This window comes from Bos indicus, chromosome 2 (genome assembly GCF_029378745.1).
Source record: "Bos indicus isolate NIAB-ARS_2022 breed Sahiwal x Tharparkar chromosome 2, NIAB-ARS_B.indTharparkar_mat_pri_1.0, whole genome shotgun sequence".
NCBI classification, from domain to species: Eukaryota; Metazoa; Chordata; class Mammalia; order Artiodactyla; family Bovidae; genus Bos; species Bos indicus.
Window position 1 is genome coordinate 129,123,771 of NC_091761.1, and position 16,779 is coordinate 129,140,549.

Consider the following 16,779-nt stretch of genomic DNA (forward strand, 5'->3'; position numbering starts at 1 on the left):
GAAAATACTGTGGTGGATTAATCATGGCTCCAGCAGTCATGAAATCCCACAGAAGAGGTGCCTGTGCCCTGTACTATAATAGTCCAAAGGAATGAATGTCCAATGGTGAAATTTAATCTGTAGCTCCCAAGGCCTTAGCTTTAGCAGCTCTGCCCCCTGGATTGGGTCACCATGGTTACCGCAGCTGGTTCTGAGAAACCACAGGCCTGAAGAATGGCTCCTATTGATGAATCCTGACCCAGGAAGGGGGCATGCAGAAGGCCCTTCCAAGCAGGGAAGCTGGGCATGGCCCTAGTGCTGCCGTCTGTGGTCTCTTGCTGCAGTGAGGGAGAGCACAGTGTGTGTGGGGGGTGTGTGTGTGGGGTGTGTGTGTTTATGTCTGGGGTGGGGTGGGGAGCAACATGGAGCTGTATCACCAACTGGAATTCAGACTTTGTCCAAGCCCAGCCAGGCAAGGCTGCCTGAAGGACTCCGGTTGATTTTCTAAGTTCAGACTTGTCCCCGGTACTCTGAGTTTCGCCTCCCTTTGCCCAGTGCCTGCCCAGACTCTTGCGTGAACTCTTAGCTTTGAGAGAAATCTAAATGGCCATCCTGCTGATCCAAAATCTGAACCACACTCTTCTACCACCCGAAGTCCCTGAATACTCCAAGCTCACACCTTACAGGGTAGCTTATTCTTCCTTAGGAACTTCTTCCTCTGTTTGAGCTGATGTCTGTTTCTGTCTCTCTAACTTCTACCTGTCAGTCCAGGGAATCCTCTTCAGGGCCAACTTCAACCAATCTGTTTTCTCTCTAGTAGGACAGCCCTTGGAGAAGGCAATGGCACCCCACTCCAGTACTCTTGCCTGGAAAATCCCATGGACGGAGGAGCCTGGTAGGCTGCAGTCCATGGGGTCGCGACGAGTCGGACACGACTGAGCGACTTCACTTTCACTTTTCATTTTCATGCATTGGAGGAGGAAATGGCAACCCACTCCAGTGTTCTTGCCTGGAGAATCCCAGGGACGGGGGAGCCTGGTGGGCTGCCGTCTGTGGGGTCGCACAGAGTTGGACACGACTGAAGCGACAACAGCAGCAGCAGCAGCAGGACAGCCCTTGGAGTATTTGCAGTGGGGGTCCAGCCGCTATTGTCAACTTCCTTTTCTTTGGACAGGTCTCCCTCTGTCGCTCCCTCCTCCCCTCCTGTGTTGAGGGGATGTTGAGGGGATATGATAAAGATGCTTGAGCTGAGATTCAGGCTCAAAGGCAGATCCAGCTCCAGGATCAAAGGAGCCGTGTCTCGGTGGGGCTGCTTGCTCGTATTGATAGAACATTGGCCCTGGACTTGGCCAGACCTGGGTTTAAATTATGACTCTGCTGCTCTGCAGTGTTACGTGACCCTGACAAACCTGGACATGCTCCTTCCCCTGGCATTTTCATCTACAAAATGCAGATGGTGATGCCTACCTCAAAGGGTGGCAGGAAGAGTGACAAGTGAGAGCCTGGTCCAGAAGGCTTCCTCAGGCACTCAGGACGTGTAACACCTTACACTCTGGCTGCCCAGTGGCAGAGGTTGCACTGTGGTTCCCACATCTTGCTGAGCAGGCTCATGGGTCGAGGGGAAGTATCTTCAATTAGCTCAAGGAAAGTTGAGAAATCCTCAATCAAATTCAGTTTCATTTTGAAATGGATGATATTATTATCAATCAAACAATAGTATTCTAAGCATTTTACCTATGTATGTTCATTCCATTTCCCCAATAACCCTAGGTAGTAAAAACTATTATCATCCTCATTTCATAAATAGGGAAATTGAGGCACAGAGAGGTCACATAGCAAATATCTAAATGGAGCTAGAATTCAAGACCGGGTAGTTTGGGGCCAGCCTCATGATTTTGCCATGATGATTTACTGCATCTCTGAAAGGGTAGAATTAAACCGGTGATCCCCAAACTTTAGCATGTGTCTGAATCACCTGGAGGGCTTGTTGAAACACAAATTGCTGGACTCCACCTCCAGATTTTCTGATTCAGCTGAAGAATTTGCATTTCTAACAGGTTCTCAGGTGATGTGATGCTGCTGACCCCACTTGAGAATCACTGACTTGGGGATTAAATAGACCCCCTTGAGTCCAGAGGCTAATTTTTGTTTTTTTCCTAACCTATCCAATCACAGGAATGAGAAAGGAGGGCTGACCTCATACAGAGGCAGAAAACAAACCACTGTAAAAATCATACTCATATTTTCCAACTGCCTCAAGCCTTGGCACATGCTGTTATGTCTGCAGTCTCATCTGAGCCTTACAGTAACTCTGTGAGTGAAGTGGAGAGTGGATTTTTTTCCTCATGTGATACGATCTTTCTCCTATTTTAAAGAAGGGGGGATGTGGCTGGGCTAGTGTCACCCAGGGAGACAGTCTCCAGGAGACTGGGGCTAGAATCTCAGCTTGTGACTCATCATACCCTGGTAGCCTTGTTACAGGAGTTCAGAAACCTCTGTGCCTTTCTCCAAATCCCATCCCATTCCTAGGCTACGATCAGAACTTCCTCCTTAAAAATGGGCTTCCCAGCTGGTAAAGAATCCACCTGCCAATGCAGCAGATGCAAGAAATGTGGGTTCGATCCCTGGGTCGGAAAGATCCCCTGGAATAGGAAATGGCAACCCGCGCCAGTATTCTTGCCTGGGAAATCTCACGGACAGAGGAGCCTGGCGGGCTACACTCCAAGGAGTCACAAAGAGACATAACTGATCATACACATGCATGACAGAGGTCACGCTTCCCTTCTTTTTTTTTTTTCTTTTATTAATTCTTTTTTCTTTATTTCTTAGAGCAGTTTTAGGCTCACAGCAGAACTGAGTGGAAAGTATAGAGAGTTCCCACATACCTCCTGGCCCTACACATGCACAGCCTCCCCCGCTATCATCACCATCCCACACTAGCATGGAACATCTGTTATAATCGGTGGACCTGCACTCACACACCATCATCACCCAAAGTCCACAGTTTGCATTAAGGTTCTCTCGGTGGTGAACATTCTGTGGGTTTTGACAGCTGTACAGTGAGATGTGTCCACTATTGTAGCATCAGGCAGAATGGTTTCACTGCGTAAAACTCCTTTGTGCTCTACCCACTCGTCTCTCCCTCCCTCCAACCCCTGGCAACCACTGACTTTTTACAGTTTCCATAGTTTTGGGTCTTCCAGAAAGTCTTATACTTGGAATCATATAGTATATAGCCTTTTTAGATGGGCTTCTTTCCTTTTAAGTTTCCTTCATGTCTTTTGTGGCTTGATAGCTTTATTTTTTTTTTAATGTTTTCTTGACTTTTTATTGTTCTATTTTCAATTTTCTTGACTCATGTACAAATGGTAGCATTTCTATTTTTTTTTCCTTTTTAAAAAATTTATTTATTTTAATTGGAGGATAATTACTTTACAATATGGTGATGGTTTTTGCCATGCACCAACATGAAAAAATATGGAACACCTCACAAATTTGTGTGTCTTCCTTGCGCAGGGGCCATGCTAATCTTCTCTGTATTGTTCCAATTTTAGTGCATATGCTGCCGAAGCGAGCACGATAGTTCATTTCTTTTCAGTGCTAAATAATAGTCCACTGTCTTCCAAGTTTTGACAGTGATAAATACAGTTGCTATAGACATCCACGTGCAAGTCTTTAAGTGGAAATAAGTTTAACTCATTTAAGTAAACACCAAGGAGAGCTGTTGCTGGATCATATGGTAAATGTCTGTCTGGTTTTGTAGGAAACTGAAACTGTCTTCCAAAGTGGCTGTGCCATTTTGCGTTCCTACCAGCGATGTGTGAGCGTTCCTGTGGCTCCACTTCCTTGCCAGCATTTGGTGTTGTCAGTGTGTTGGGTTCTGGTCATTCTAATAGGTGTGTAGTCATCCCTTCCTTTTAAAAAATACTTGCTGAAAGCTAACCAATGAAATATCCCTTACATACCATTGGTCAGAACTCTGTCAGTGACCACATTTCGCGGCAAGGTAGGCTGGGAAATGTAGTCTTTATTGTGACTGGCCAAGTGGCCATTTGAAAAATCAGGGTTCTAATTGCTAAAGGAAGAAAAGAGAATGGGTTGAGAGCCAACCAGTAGCGTCTGCCCTACTGCAAGGAAGACACACCCTCTTAAACTAATTTGAGCTGTCAAGGGAATTTGTTGGGTAGATATGGGGGTATTTCATGGAGGCCCAAGGACAGGAAGTATGGAAGGGCCTCTGAGAGTGAAGGACCTGGAAAGTTGTTGGAAACCAGGGCAGCTCTTTTCTTGTGCCTCTCTATGGCAGGGTGGGTCTCATTTGCTTCTTTCTACACATCTACTTTGTTCTTTTCCCTTTGCCTATGGTAGGGAAGGTGTCCCAGCTTAAACACTTCCAGTCAATTAGCTAGCTTTCCAGAAAATGAAAAAGTGAAAGTGAAGTCGCTCAGTCGTGTCCGATTCTTTGTGACCCCATGGACTGTAGCCTACCAGGCTCCTCCGTCTGTGGGATTTTCCAGGCAAGAATACTGGAGTGGGTTGCCATTTCCTTCTCCAGGAGATCTTCCTGACCCAGGGATTGAACCCTGGTCTCCCACATTATAGGCAGACTCTTTACCATCTGAGCCACCAGGGAAGTTCAAGCTTTCCAGAGCTGATTCCAAATTTCTTGGAAAGAGAATCTGATTGCCCTGGCTTGGGCCAGGTGTCCACCTTGGTCCAGTCAGCTATGACAAGGACAAACAAGGCAGCAAGAGCCCACCTGTAGAGAGGTTGTCAGACAATATGTGTCAGGGGATAGGAAGACTCCTCAAAGAGTAGCTAGAGCATGGACATAGACCGCTCAGGTCTGTGTCCCAGGGCTTTGTAAACCATCACTCATTTAGATAAACAGTTACTGAGCGCCTTCTGTGTGCTTGGCACACAGATCTGCCTTCTAGGGAGTTTTCTAAATCTCTCTGGAATTTGTTCACATCTTTGTTGTTGTTCAGTCAGTAAGTGGCACCCGACTCTTTGCCACCCTATGGACTGCTAGCATGCCATGCTTCCCTGTCCTTCACTGTCTCCCAGAGTTTGCTGAAATTCATGTCCATTGAATTGATGATGCTATCTAACCATCTCATCCTCGGCCTCCCCCTTCTCCTTTTGCCTTTAGTCTTTCCCAGCATCAGGGTCTTTTCCAGTGAGTCAGCTCTTTGCATCAGGTGGCCAAAGTATTGGAGCTTCAGCTTCAGCATCAGTCCTTCCAATGAATATTCAGGGTCAATTTCCCTAGGATTGACTGGTTTGATCTCCTTGCTGTCCAAGAGACTCTCAAGAGTCTTCTCCAGCACTACAGTTTAAAAGCATCAATTTATCGGTGCTCAGCCTTCTTTAGGGGCTTCCTTGTGGCTCAAATGGTAAAGAGTCTGCCTGCAATGCAGGAGACCCAGATTCGATCCCTGGGTTGGGAAGATCCCCTGGAGAAGGGAATAGCAACCCATTCCAGTATTCCTGTCTGGAGATTCCCATGGACAAAGGAGCCTGGTGGGCTTACAGTCCATGGGGTTGCAGAGAGTTGGACATGACTGAGCAACTGATTCTGTTTCACTGTTTTCAGCCTTCTTTATTGTCCAGCTGTCACATCTGTACATGACTACTGGGAAAACCACAGCTTTGACTCTGTTGGCAAGGTGATGTCTCTGCTTTTTAACATGCTGTCTAGGTTTGTCATAGCTTTCCTTCCAAGGAACAAGCGTCTTTTAATTTCATGGCTGCAGTTACCATCCTCAGTGATTTTGGAGCCCAGGAAAAGAAAATCTGTCACTGTTTTCACTTTTTCCCCTTCTATTTGCCATATCTTTAACCTGCACTGTCTTTTGGAGTGAAGTCCCAGTTCCTTACATTAATCAACTCTTATCTTTCCCTTTTCACATTTCAAGGTGGGACTCAAGGACTTTGGCGAACACGTGTCTCCCAGCCTGCGTCTTCAGGAACTACAGACCTGTCTGCGTTCTCTCCTCTTGTCTTTGTCTCTCAAGTAGAAGTGTCTTAGTTCTTTAGCTGAGTCAGTTATGGCCTCCTCTCCCAGTCTCCCTTATTCCTCAGCTTGCTTTCTTTTTTCAGCCCTGGGATGGGCCTCTATTGGTCCCAGACATGAAAGTTATCTCAAGGCCATAGTTGGGAAAGAGACTATTTGGTTTATATTACCTGGAGGAAAAGTACCTAGAATTTGATGGGTACTTTCTAGCATCAGAGCGACTGCTGACTGTTCATTGAGGACACAGTCTGTGCTTCACACCAAAGTGAAAGTCACTTAGTCGTGTCCGACTCTGTGACTCCATGGACTACACAGTCCAGGAATTCTCCAGGCCAGAATACTGGAGTGGGTAGGTTTTCCCTTCTCCAGGGGATCTTCCCAACCCAGGGATCGAACCCAGGTCTCCCGCACTGCGGGCAGATTCTTTACTGGCTGAGCCATCAGGGAAGCCCAAGAACACTGGAGTGGATAGCCTATCCTTTCTCCAGGGGATCTTCCCAATCCAGGAATCGAACCAGGGTCTCCTGCATTGCAGGCAGATTCTTTACCAACTGAACTATTAGGGAAACCCAAACTAAACCCTTTATGTGCATCCTCTCATACGTACAATCCTCATAATTGTCCTGAGAGGTAGGCATTATTTCCTGCATTTTACAGATAGCTGATCAGGGAGCTCGGAAAGAATAGGTGCTTGCCCAAAGTCACACAGCATTTGGGCAGTGGAACTGCACTTCAAGACCAGACCCCTCTCTCTCCAGAGGCTACTCACATCCCCAAGGCTTCCAGAACACTCTGTTGCCTCCAAGATCTGCCCCGTGCGTGTCCTATGAATTTCTTTTAGAATCTTTGCAGATGCCGTTCCAAATATGTTTGCTAACTCTTGTCACATTGAAGTAACTCTTTGGAGATCACATTTTGATTCCATTATAGTCACTGAGGAAACGCAGGGGCCTGGGGTCAAGATGGGGCCATCATGTGCGGATGGAGCACTGTCCCAGGGCACCCCCTGAAAGCCCAGCTCAGCCGTTGTCCCACTCTTTGACTCTGGGCAAGACTCCCCCGTCTCTTGGCTGTGGTTTCCTCACCTGTGGATCTGTGGGCCCTTTGCAGCCCTAATTCTGTCCTTTCCCACTTCACTCTGCATTTCATGAGGGTTTCATGAGACTGGCAATTTCTCTACCCCACTAAAACAGGAGTGTGTCTGGGAGGTTTCCATCTGGGTTGAGCCCCCAGGAAAATGTGACTCCTGCTTCTCCCCATTACATCTTCTGGTTTCCCTACAGTCTGACTTTGTTCTGCAACCCTTAGGCTTTGGGGTTGGGTTGCCTGATACCATCCCACCAATTCTGTCCAGAGGGGGCTCAGTGTCCTCCACTGGTATCCTGGCCTCTTCCTCCTCATCCTCACATGACTGCTTATTGAGCCTGGGGTGTGGGGAACAAGTGTTCCCTAGCTGAATCTTTCAAGAAGATAGAGATGTCGGGACTGCCCTTGGTAATCGAGTGGTTCAGAGTCTGCCTTCCATGCAGGGGATGTGGGTTCAGTCCCAGGTCGGGGAACTAAGATCCCACATGCTGTGGGACAACTAAACCCACGCGCCACCAACTAGAGAAGCCGGCTCGCCACAACTAGAGAGAAGCCGGCGCACTGCAATGAGAGATCCCACAAATTGTGATGCAACAAAATTACCCACGTGCCACCGTTAAGACCTAACCCAGCCAAATAAAATAATAAATAAGAATATAGAGATGTCCACGTTCTTTCCTCTGGTGTTTTCTGTGTCATGTATATATTCATCAAATCATTCATTCTCTTAGCAACTCTGTAGTGTCATCCTCATTTTGCAGACCAGGCATCTGAGGCTCAGAGAAGTGAACAGTGTGTCTAGGTTGACACACTAGTTAGTGTCAGAGCTGACATTCAGACCCAGCCTGGCATACCCCACGACGCCATGTGCCTTGGCATCACTGCCTTTACTTGTCCCGCAAGTCTTCCTGGAGGGGTGTGACTGGCCCGTGGCTTCCTGTGTGGTCTGGGTGAGGGAGGGTGGTCTGTTTATGTTTGGTGAGGCTGCAGGGGGCCCCTAGGGAGGAAACTCGGTATGTGTTTGGAGGGCGGGATCACAGAATCAGGCAGCCCTCCCAGCCGAGCGTCCCTGAACCTCTGTCCACATTTGCTTCCAGATGCTAGAAGGAGACCAGGCCATCTTGCAGAGAATCAAGAAGGCCGTGCGTGCGATCCACAGCTCCGGCCTTGGTGAGTGAGCCTACCGGGAGCAGCCTGGCCAAGGCAGCCCCGTCCCCGGCCCCAGCCTGGACCTAACTCTGCGCCTCCACAGGCCACGTGGAGAACGAGGAGCAGTACCGAGAGGCCGTGGAGTCCTTGGGCAACAGCCACCTGTCCCAGAACAGTCATGAGCTGTCCACCGGCTTCCTGAACTTGGCCGTGTTCACCCGCGAGGTGGCCGCGCTCTTCAAGAACCTGGTGAGGCCCTGCGCCTCCCCGTCGGCCTCAGCCCGGGCTCAGGGCAAATCTAATCTGTGGCTTAAAACTCTGGCTGGGAAAGGGCTGGTTTCCATCCTTCTTTCAGCTTGTCCTTGACCTCTAGTCCCCCTTGACCTCTGACCCATGACCTGAGGTCCCTTTCCACTTCTGACCTCCCGTTTGCTTTCTTCGTCCTCTCTGACTTCTTGTCGGTGTCTCCCCTCCCCTTTCTCCCTCCCTGCCTTCCTCCTCCTCCTCTGTGGTGAGCACCCAGGAGCAGAGAGGTCTCACAGCGGGGAAGAGCCCACGTGAGGGAGGGCTCCCTGGAGGAGGCCTGAGAGAGGGGAAGGCCAGCTCTGCTTCCTGTCTTTGCACCACCGCCTGTCCTTCACCTGCTTTGTACTCTGCTTTCCCGAGCACACCTACTTTGCCCTCAAAGCCTAGAACGTGCCTCCTCTCAGTAAACCTCTCACTCCTGCACGTGGCCCAGTGGCCTCTGGTTCCTTCCTGAGATGGCTTTGTTCCCCAAGTCCGCACCTCGAGGCCACCCCAAGACCCAGCTCTTCCCGGGCACAAGCACGGCTCTCGGCACTTCACGTGTGCCCACATGCACCCTGGCGCACAGCTCTGTGGCGTTGGTTTTACCACTGCCCCCTCTGCACGGGCTAGGAGACTAGGAGGTGAGGTTAAGTACCTCCCCTGAGGTCACGCAGGTGGATTTGAACCCAGCGTCCGAGCGTAATTAGCCTGCTGGTACTGCCTACCAGGAAAGCCCCTCTCCCCGCCCCAGGCTCCATAGCTTTAGGGCTGGCTTTCATGGCTGAAGTCCCACCAGGGCCCTCCCTGGCAGGTGAGGACCACATCATCTCTGTAAGGCAAGCTGCTTAGTGATCAAGCACCCAGACCTCAGGCTTAGACTCGGGCCTTGAGTCCTGCTTTGCTGCTCACGAGGTGTATGACTCTGGGCAAGTCACTCAGTCTGCCTGAGCCTCATCTGTAACAGGGGGATGAAAGGGACCTCCATGGTGGTCCAGTGGATAAGACTCTGTGCTCCCATTGCAGAGGGCCAAGTTTCAATCCCTGGTCAGGGGTCTAGATCCCACATGCCACAACCAAGACCCGGCAAGCCAAATAGTAAATAAATATTTTTAAAAATTAAAATGGGGATAACCATGGTCTCCACCTCACAGAGCAGGGATGAGGATTTCTCAAGTTGAGTGCCTGCTCCAGGGAAAGCACTCAGTACACGTTAGCTGATGCCATCTGTCATCACTTTATCTCTGGGTAGCACTGCCTCGTGGCCTGTCCTGCAAGTAGAGGCCTTTAACAGTGTTTGGGTTCAACTGAATCAGTGAACAGGGGCTCCTTTGTCTTCACTCCTCTTCCCCTTGTTTTGGTCAGACTAATGTTTGTTGAGGCTCTACTTGGTGGTGGGCACTGTACCAGGGGCTGTGACACAGGGAAGAGTCAGGCTCTGTCTTGGAGAGCCATATAGTCCAAGAGACAGAAACTGAGGTGTGAGATGACACCAAGCAAGATTAGCAGCGTGGCACAAACTCAAGGACCCAGCAGCTTGGGTCAGAGGCCTTGAACTGCCATGGCTCAGAAAAGAGATCAGCACAGGCCATGGGAAGAAGTAGTCAGGAAGGCTTCCTGGAGGAGGAGAGACTTGAGCTGTATCTTGAAAGGTGGGCTGAAATATCAGATAGGCTGTTTTGAGTTGCCAAATGACAGAAATTCAACTCAAACTAGGTTTTTTGTTTTTGTTTTTTTAATAAGTCTTTTTCTCTCTTCCAATCTTTTTTACTTCTTTTGGTCATGCCACATGACTTGTGGGATCTTAGTTCCCCGACCAGGGATTGAACCTGGGCCCACCTGGCCCTGGCAGTGAAAGCACTGAGTCCTAACCATTGGACAACCAGGGAATTCCTCAGGTTAATTTTTTGTTTTATTTTATTATTATTTTATTTTTGGCTGTGCTGGGTCTTTGTTACTGCACTGGCTTTTCTCTAGTTGCAGAGAGCAGAGGCTACGCTAGTTGCTGTGCCTGGGTGTCTTACTGCAGTGGCTACTCTTGTTTCAAAGCTCTTAAGCTTCAGTACGTGCAGCACCTGGGCTCAGGAGTTGCGGCCCCCAGGCTCGAGAGCACAGGTTCAGTAGTCGTGGTACACAGGTTAGTTGCTCCGGGGAATGCCTGCTCTTCCTGGATCAGGGGTCTAACTCGTGTTTCTGCATCGGCAGGCGGATTCTTTACCACTGAGCCACAAGGGAAGCCCCTCGAGGTTGATTTTCAAAAAGAGAATTCACTGACCCCTGTAATGGGAAGATCAGACATGCAGCTGGTTTCAGGCTCCTTCTCTTTCTCTTAGGGTTTCTCTCCGTCTCTGCTCAGGGGGCAGGATGGCCCAGCAGGCCCAGCTTCACACCTTGCAGGAGAAAGACAGTCTTTCTCTCCTGACTTTGGTAGAAGAGTCCCAGAAGGTATCCTGATTGGCTGGCTTGGGTCACGTGCCTGTTCCTGAGCCAATCACAGTGGCCCCCCATGAAGCACTCTGGTCAGCTCTGACTTCGTGTTCACCCCATGTGACCATAGGGAAAGGGTTCTCACATTACAGGGGAGTGGAGAAACAACAGGTGGGCCACACAGGTGGACCTCGGAGCGTCAGAAAGGAGACATGAGGGTGTCCCTCTGGCCAAGGAGCAGAAAAGGGCTGACCGTGGATGCAGTGGAGCGGGCAGTGGAGGGATGAGGCCCATCAGTCGGGGGAAGGCAAGAGCTTTCCAGGGAGGCCGACCCGCCACCCCGGTGTACCCTTCCACCTTGTCTTCCTCTCCCCTGCCTCCTTCACCCCAGTGCTGTTCTGGTGATGCCTCACTGTACCCTGAGCCCTGTGGGGCTGGACAGGCGTTCGCTCAAGGTGGGGTGTGGGGGTCTCTGCCTCTTCCAGGTTCAGAACCTGAACAACATTGTCTCTTTCCCCCTGGACACTCTGCTGAAGGGGCAGCTGAGGGACGGACGGCAGGTGAGTTTCCATGTGGGGAGGGGTGCCCAGAGGTGGTGAGATGGATCGAGAAGTGGGGCAGGCAGGAGACCATAGTGGGGGACAGGGCTGGGCTGAGGACGGAGGCCAAGTGAAGCTGTCATAGTGGGTGTGCTGCTGCTGCTGCTAAGTCGCTTCAGTCGTGTCCGACTCTGTGCGACCCCAAAGATGGCAGCCCACCAGGCTCCTCTGTCCCTGGGATTCTCCAGGCAAGAATACTGGAGTGGGTTGCCATTTCCTTTTCCAGTGCATGCATGCATGCTAAGTCACTTCAGCCGTGTCCAACCCTGTGCAACCCCATGGACAGGAGCCCACCAGGCTCCTCTGTCCAGGGAATTCTCTATGCAAGAGTACTGGAGTGGGGTGCCAGTTCCTTCTCTGTCACAGTGGGTGTGCTGTCCTCGTATTATTGACCCCCAGAAAGACAGGAGGGCCCGGGTCTGGGGTGAGCCTAGGTGAGCCAGGGCCCTTTTGGAAATAGCTCATGGAATCTTATAACAGCCCCATGAGGTGTGTCCTGTAGGTGCGGTCATCCCCGTTTTGCTGTTGAGGAAACTGAGGCTCGGGCGTTTGATAACCTGCTTACAGTCTACCCCGGAGAAGGCAATGGCACCCCACTCCAGTACTCTTGCCTGGAAAATCCCACGGACAGAGGAGCCTGGTGGGCTGCAGTCCATGGGGTCGCTAAGAGTCGGACACGACTGAGCAACTTCACTTTCACTTTTCACTTTCATGCATTGGAGAAAGAAATGGCAACCCACTCCAGTGTTCTTGCCTGGAGAATCCCAGGGACGGGGGAGCCTAGTGGGCTGCTGTCTATGGGGTCGAACAGAGTCGGACATGACTGAAGCGACTTAGCACTTAGCAGTACAGTCACCCAGCTGGTCAGTAGAGGAGCCAGTGTGAGGCCAGGGCTCCTGACCCCCCCATGCTTGCTGCGCTATCTGCACCAGGCAGCCCCTGGCTGGAGGCAAACCGGAGCTCAAAGTAACAGGATAATCTCCCTGGGAAGTCTGCTCCAGAAGGCCCAGGGGAGGAGCCATCACCCCTGGCTAAGCACCAGCCTGGGAACCACCCAAACCAGACAGGCAGCTTTTCCACCTGGCAGACGGAGACACCTTGAATGCCGGGGCTGACTGTTCTGAAGGGTGTGAGCAGCCCGCTGGATGGGGCCTGGGATCAGCCAGGTCTCTCTGGCTTGCTGTGTGGCCTTGGGTAGACTTCTTGGCCTCTCTGTGCATATGTCCCTCAACCTGTACCTTCCTGTTGAAAGGATGAGCTAGAACCAGGCAGGAGAACCAGTGGGACAGAGTTAGGGGGAGGATTCTGATCTTTATCCTCCCTCTTCTTCCTCATGGTGATCTCCATCTTCTAAGAGAGGGGACTCAGGGCAGACCTCACCCCAAATAGCCCCAATATCCTAGGCCTGAGCCTACCAGTTCAGACTGATTACTGGCAACTGTGGGAAGAGGTCAGTTGGCAGGAGGGCCTCTGCTCTGAGAAGTGGGGTCAGTAGGGTTTATTTTGCTGATTAGGTTTGCAGTCAGGGCTAATGTGAATACGGGCTGGTTGGAGGGTGGCTCTCAGCCTGCAAACACAGGGTCCCCCTAATTGTAGCACAGTGTCCTGTTGATTCCAGACCCCAAGACCCTCTTTGGGCAAATTGTGTTTTTTTTTTTTTTCCTGAACTACAGGATTCCAAAAAGCAGCTGGAGAAGGCATGGAAGGACTACGAAGCCAAAATGTAAGTGACTGTGGCCAGGGTGGTTGGTCTAGGAGAGTGATGCTTCTGTTGCAGCAGGGGGCTGGATGTGGGGAAGAAACCAAGCGCTACCAGGGCGTGTCACCCGGAAGTGCATGGCATCTCGCTCTCCAGAAATGTTTACGCGAGGGGGGTATTTATGCCCAGACCTTGAAAGGAGTCTGGGGGCTTGACCATGAGACAACCAAGGAGGAGCTATTGTGAAAGGACCCCAAGATGCTCCTCTCAGAGACCCTTCTGCTTGGTGGTGCCAACATGGGTAGAGAGACAGAAAGGAGCATCCATTTACCGAACACCTCCAAGTGCCAGACATCCACCCTCACACTCACCCAGCCTCTGAGGGACATATTGGTATCCCAGTTATCAAAGGAGGAATTAGAGGTTCAGAGAGGTTAAGTTACTTGCCCAAGGCCACACAGTTAGGCAGAGGCAGAGCTGGGACTCATGTTTGGTGATCCTGATTCTGCAACACCAGGGAGTATCTGTAAGCATTTAGTTGGACACAGAGGAGGAAAGGCCATACCCAGGCCTCTTGTGTGCACCAGCCGGGTTTCTCACTAGCTACTGGGACATTATGGCGACAAGAGTCCCAGGTGCCCAGTGACCAACTCTTCCTGAGTGGGGACTCCTCGGGCTCTGCCTTCTAAAGTCTGTCCAAGTCCCGACCCCAGCCCTCTGCCCCGGCCCAGCCGGGCCCACTGAACCTCAGGGCACTGTTTACTCTTCTTTTTAAAATGTTGGCTTCTCTTGCAGTTTTCAAAAGCAATATGTGTTCATTATGAGTAACTTTGGAAAATACGGGGAGGTAGAAGAGGAAAAAAATTTAAGTTATCCTTAGGAGAAGATTAGGGTCCTGCAGGGGGATATCTAGTACTTCTCTATTTTTAGAATTTTTTCCATAGTGTGGGTAGCACTGTAATTTCATCATTTTTAAAAAGTGGAGGAGGGGGAGTTCCTGGGTTGCTCCAGTGGTTAGGACTCGTGCTTTCGCTGCTGTGACCCAGGTTCAATCCCTGGTTGGGGAACTAAGATCCCACAAGGAAATAAGATCCCACAAGTTGTGTGGCATGGCCAAAACAAACAAAACTTGTGTGGGGAGAGGAAACTACCGAAAACCAGGAAGAAGAGCCTTCATTTCTTTTCTCTCTTTTTTGGACATTGATTTTTATTTATTTGTTTATTTAACTGTGCCAGGCTAATGAGTTTGCAGCATACAGACTCTTAGTGGTGGCATATGGGATCTAGTCCGTGACCAGGGATCAAATGCAGGCCCTTGAATTGGCACTGGACCACCAGGGCAGTTTTGACCCTTTATTTCTAAGCCTAAAGTATTAACATCTATCTAGTCATTTTTCTATGTATAAAGAACTATTTTTACAGAACCAATATCATAATTATACTGGGGTGGTTGCTTAAAAATACATCATGACCATCTTTCTACATCATTACATATTTTTACATACAATGTTACATTATCATTATTATTTAATTATTATTTTTGGCTGCACTGCGTCTTCGTCGCTGCGCTCAGGCTTCCTTTAGTCGTGGCAAGCCGGAGCTCCCCTCTGCTTGCGGTAGCTTCTCTTGTGGAGCACAGACTTTAGGGTGTGCCGGCTTCAGTAGCTGTGGCACACAGACTTAGTTGCCCTGTGGCACATGGAATCTTCATGGACCAGGGATCGAACTTGTGTCCTCTGCATTGGCAGGCAAATTCTTCACCACTAGACCACCAGGGAAGTCCAATAACGTCGCTTAAATGGGTGCACTGTGTCTCAATATATGCACCCCCACCGGGTATTTAATCTGCCCTTGTTGTTCGGGAGGCATCCTTGGAAGTGCATCCTTGCTCCCACCCATGATTATTTCTGTAGAACCTTTCCGAGAAGTAGTTCCTGGAGCTTTATTGTTCCTCAGGCTCCCAGCACCATGGGGACCTCCCTGAGTCCGACGGAAGGCTGAAACGGCTCCTCCACCAGGGCCTCCATGTGCGCCCCAGCTGTGGGTATACAGCTGGTGCTGGAGGGTGTGGGGCTGTGATGGGCGTGGCCACCCGTTCTCATCAGCGCCCAGGGAGGGGTGTGGACATGCAGGCGGAAGACCTTTCTCTTTCTGATTTGATGTGGGATCACATAGCCTTCATCTTCCTGAGTTACCCTTGACAGAGCCCCTAGCCTTTCAGGAAATCATCTACTACAAGCGTTCCCAACCCCCAGTACCAGTCCTGTTAGGAACTGGGCTGCACAGCTGGAGATGAGTGGTAGGCAAGACAGTGAAACTTCAGCTGTATTTACAGCTGTTCCCCATCGTTCACATTGCCACCTGAGCTCTGCCTCCTATCAGATCAGCGGCGGATCAGAGAACCCTAGATTCTCATGGGAGGGCAAACCCTAACCCTAAAGTCAAGGCAGAACATCCTGAGAGTGCCGCAGAACAGAAATAAAGTGCACGATAAAGGTAATGCCCTTGAACCACCCCCAAATCATCCCCACCCCTGGCCCCTGGAAAAATTGTCTTCCACAAAACCTGTCCCTGGTGCCAAAAACACTGGGGACCACCGATCTACTAAGTAGAATAAGCCCTACGCAATGCTGACCTCCCCAAGCAGCTGGGCCTTTACCAGATTGATATATTGATCTTGCCTGTGAGGTTTCATTGAAAGAAAAGTCTGTGGAATGATGGGGAAAGAGGTTGGCTGAGGTTATGCAGTGAATTACCAACAGGACCTAGGTTAGAACCCAGGATTTCTGAGTCTGGTGCTCTTCCGGTCACTCCACGTAGCCTCCTGTCTCCTTCTCATGTTACACAGGTTGAGCCATTATGTCCTGGCACAGGTGACTGTGTGCATTCCTTTTATGAGGGCTCCAGGTATAGCTATATATTAGCAAACCAAAAGTTGCTGTGTAATTGCACTTCATTCTTACCAGACCAGTCTGGGCAGCAGCTGCAAGGACCCAGGGCCCTGATAACATCTGCTGATCACCACCAGCTTCTCACATACTGGCTGTTGCTGTAGGAGGTCCCCTCCCCACCTGGGGCTGCTAAGAAAGGCATCCCAGGCTCTGGGCAGCGGACACAGTTACCTAGGCTATTCCATTTTCAGGGCTGTTTCCTCATCTGAAAAATGGAGCCAACATTACTTTCCAGGGTTGATGTGGAGACGAGACAGCCCCTGGCACTGCAGGTCAACACGTGCTTATTTGCCCTCTTGCTGAGCCAGAACTGGGGCCAGAATAACACCACGGGGTAGAGAGCCAGAAGCCCAGACCTCTGCTCCCAGCATTTCCCCCACCAGCCTGGGATCTTGAGCCATTACCTCCCTTCTCTGGGTCTCAGCTTCACCTTCTGTAAGATAGTTTCTGACCGTGATCTATCAGAAGAGACACTGCGACTGTCACCAGCTTGGGGAGACCAGCCAGGGAAGGAGGGATGGGATGAATCTGAGCCACAGTGTTGGCTACCAGCACCCTCCCTAAGGCTCTAGCATCAGGCAGACTTGG

The 16,779-nt window shown here is 50.4% G+C and overlaps 1 protein-coding gene and 1 non-coding gene across 2 annotated transcripts in view; one reads left to right on the forward strand and one right to left on the reverse strand.

Moving 5' to 3' along the window:
- ASAP3 (ArfGAP with SH3 domain, ankyrin repeat and PH domain 3) overlaps positions 1 to 16,779 on the forward strand; it is a 51,314-nt gene that overhangs the window by 16,688 nt on the left and 17,847 nt on the right. Inside the window, 4 exon segments of the mRNA XM_019981579.2 lie at positions 8,179 to 8,251; positions 8,334 to 8,479; positions 11,428 to 11,502; positions 13,215 to 13,264. Of these exon segments, the coding sequence (XP_019837138.2) occupies positions 8,179 to 8,251; positions 8,334 to 8,479; positions 11,428 to 11,502; positions 13,215 to 13,264 (344 nt within the window).
- Positions 3,451 to 3,557, reverse strand: LOC139179334 (U6 spliceosomal RNA). Its single transcript, XR_011563712.1, has one exon. It is a non-coding gene; the product is annotated as a U6 spliceosomal RNA (small nuclear RNA).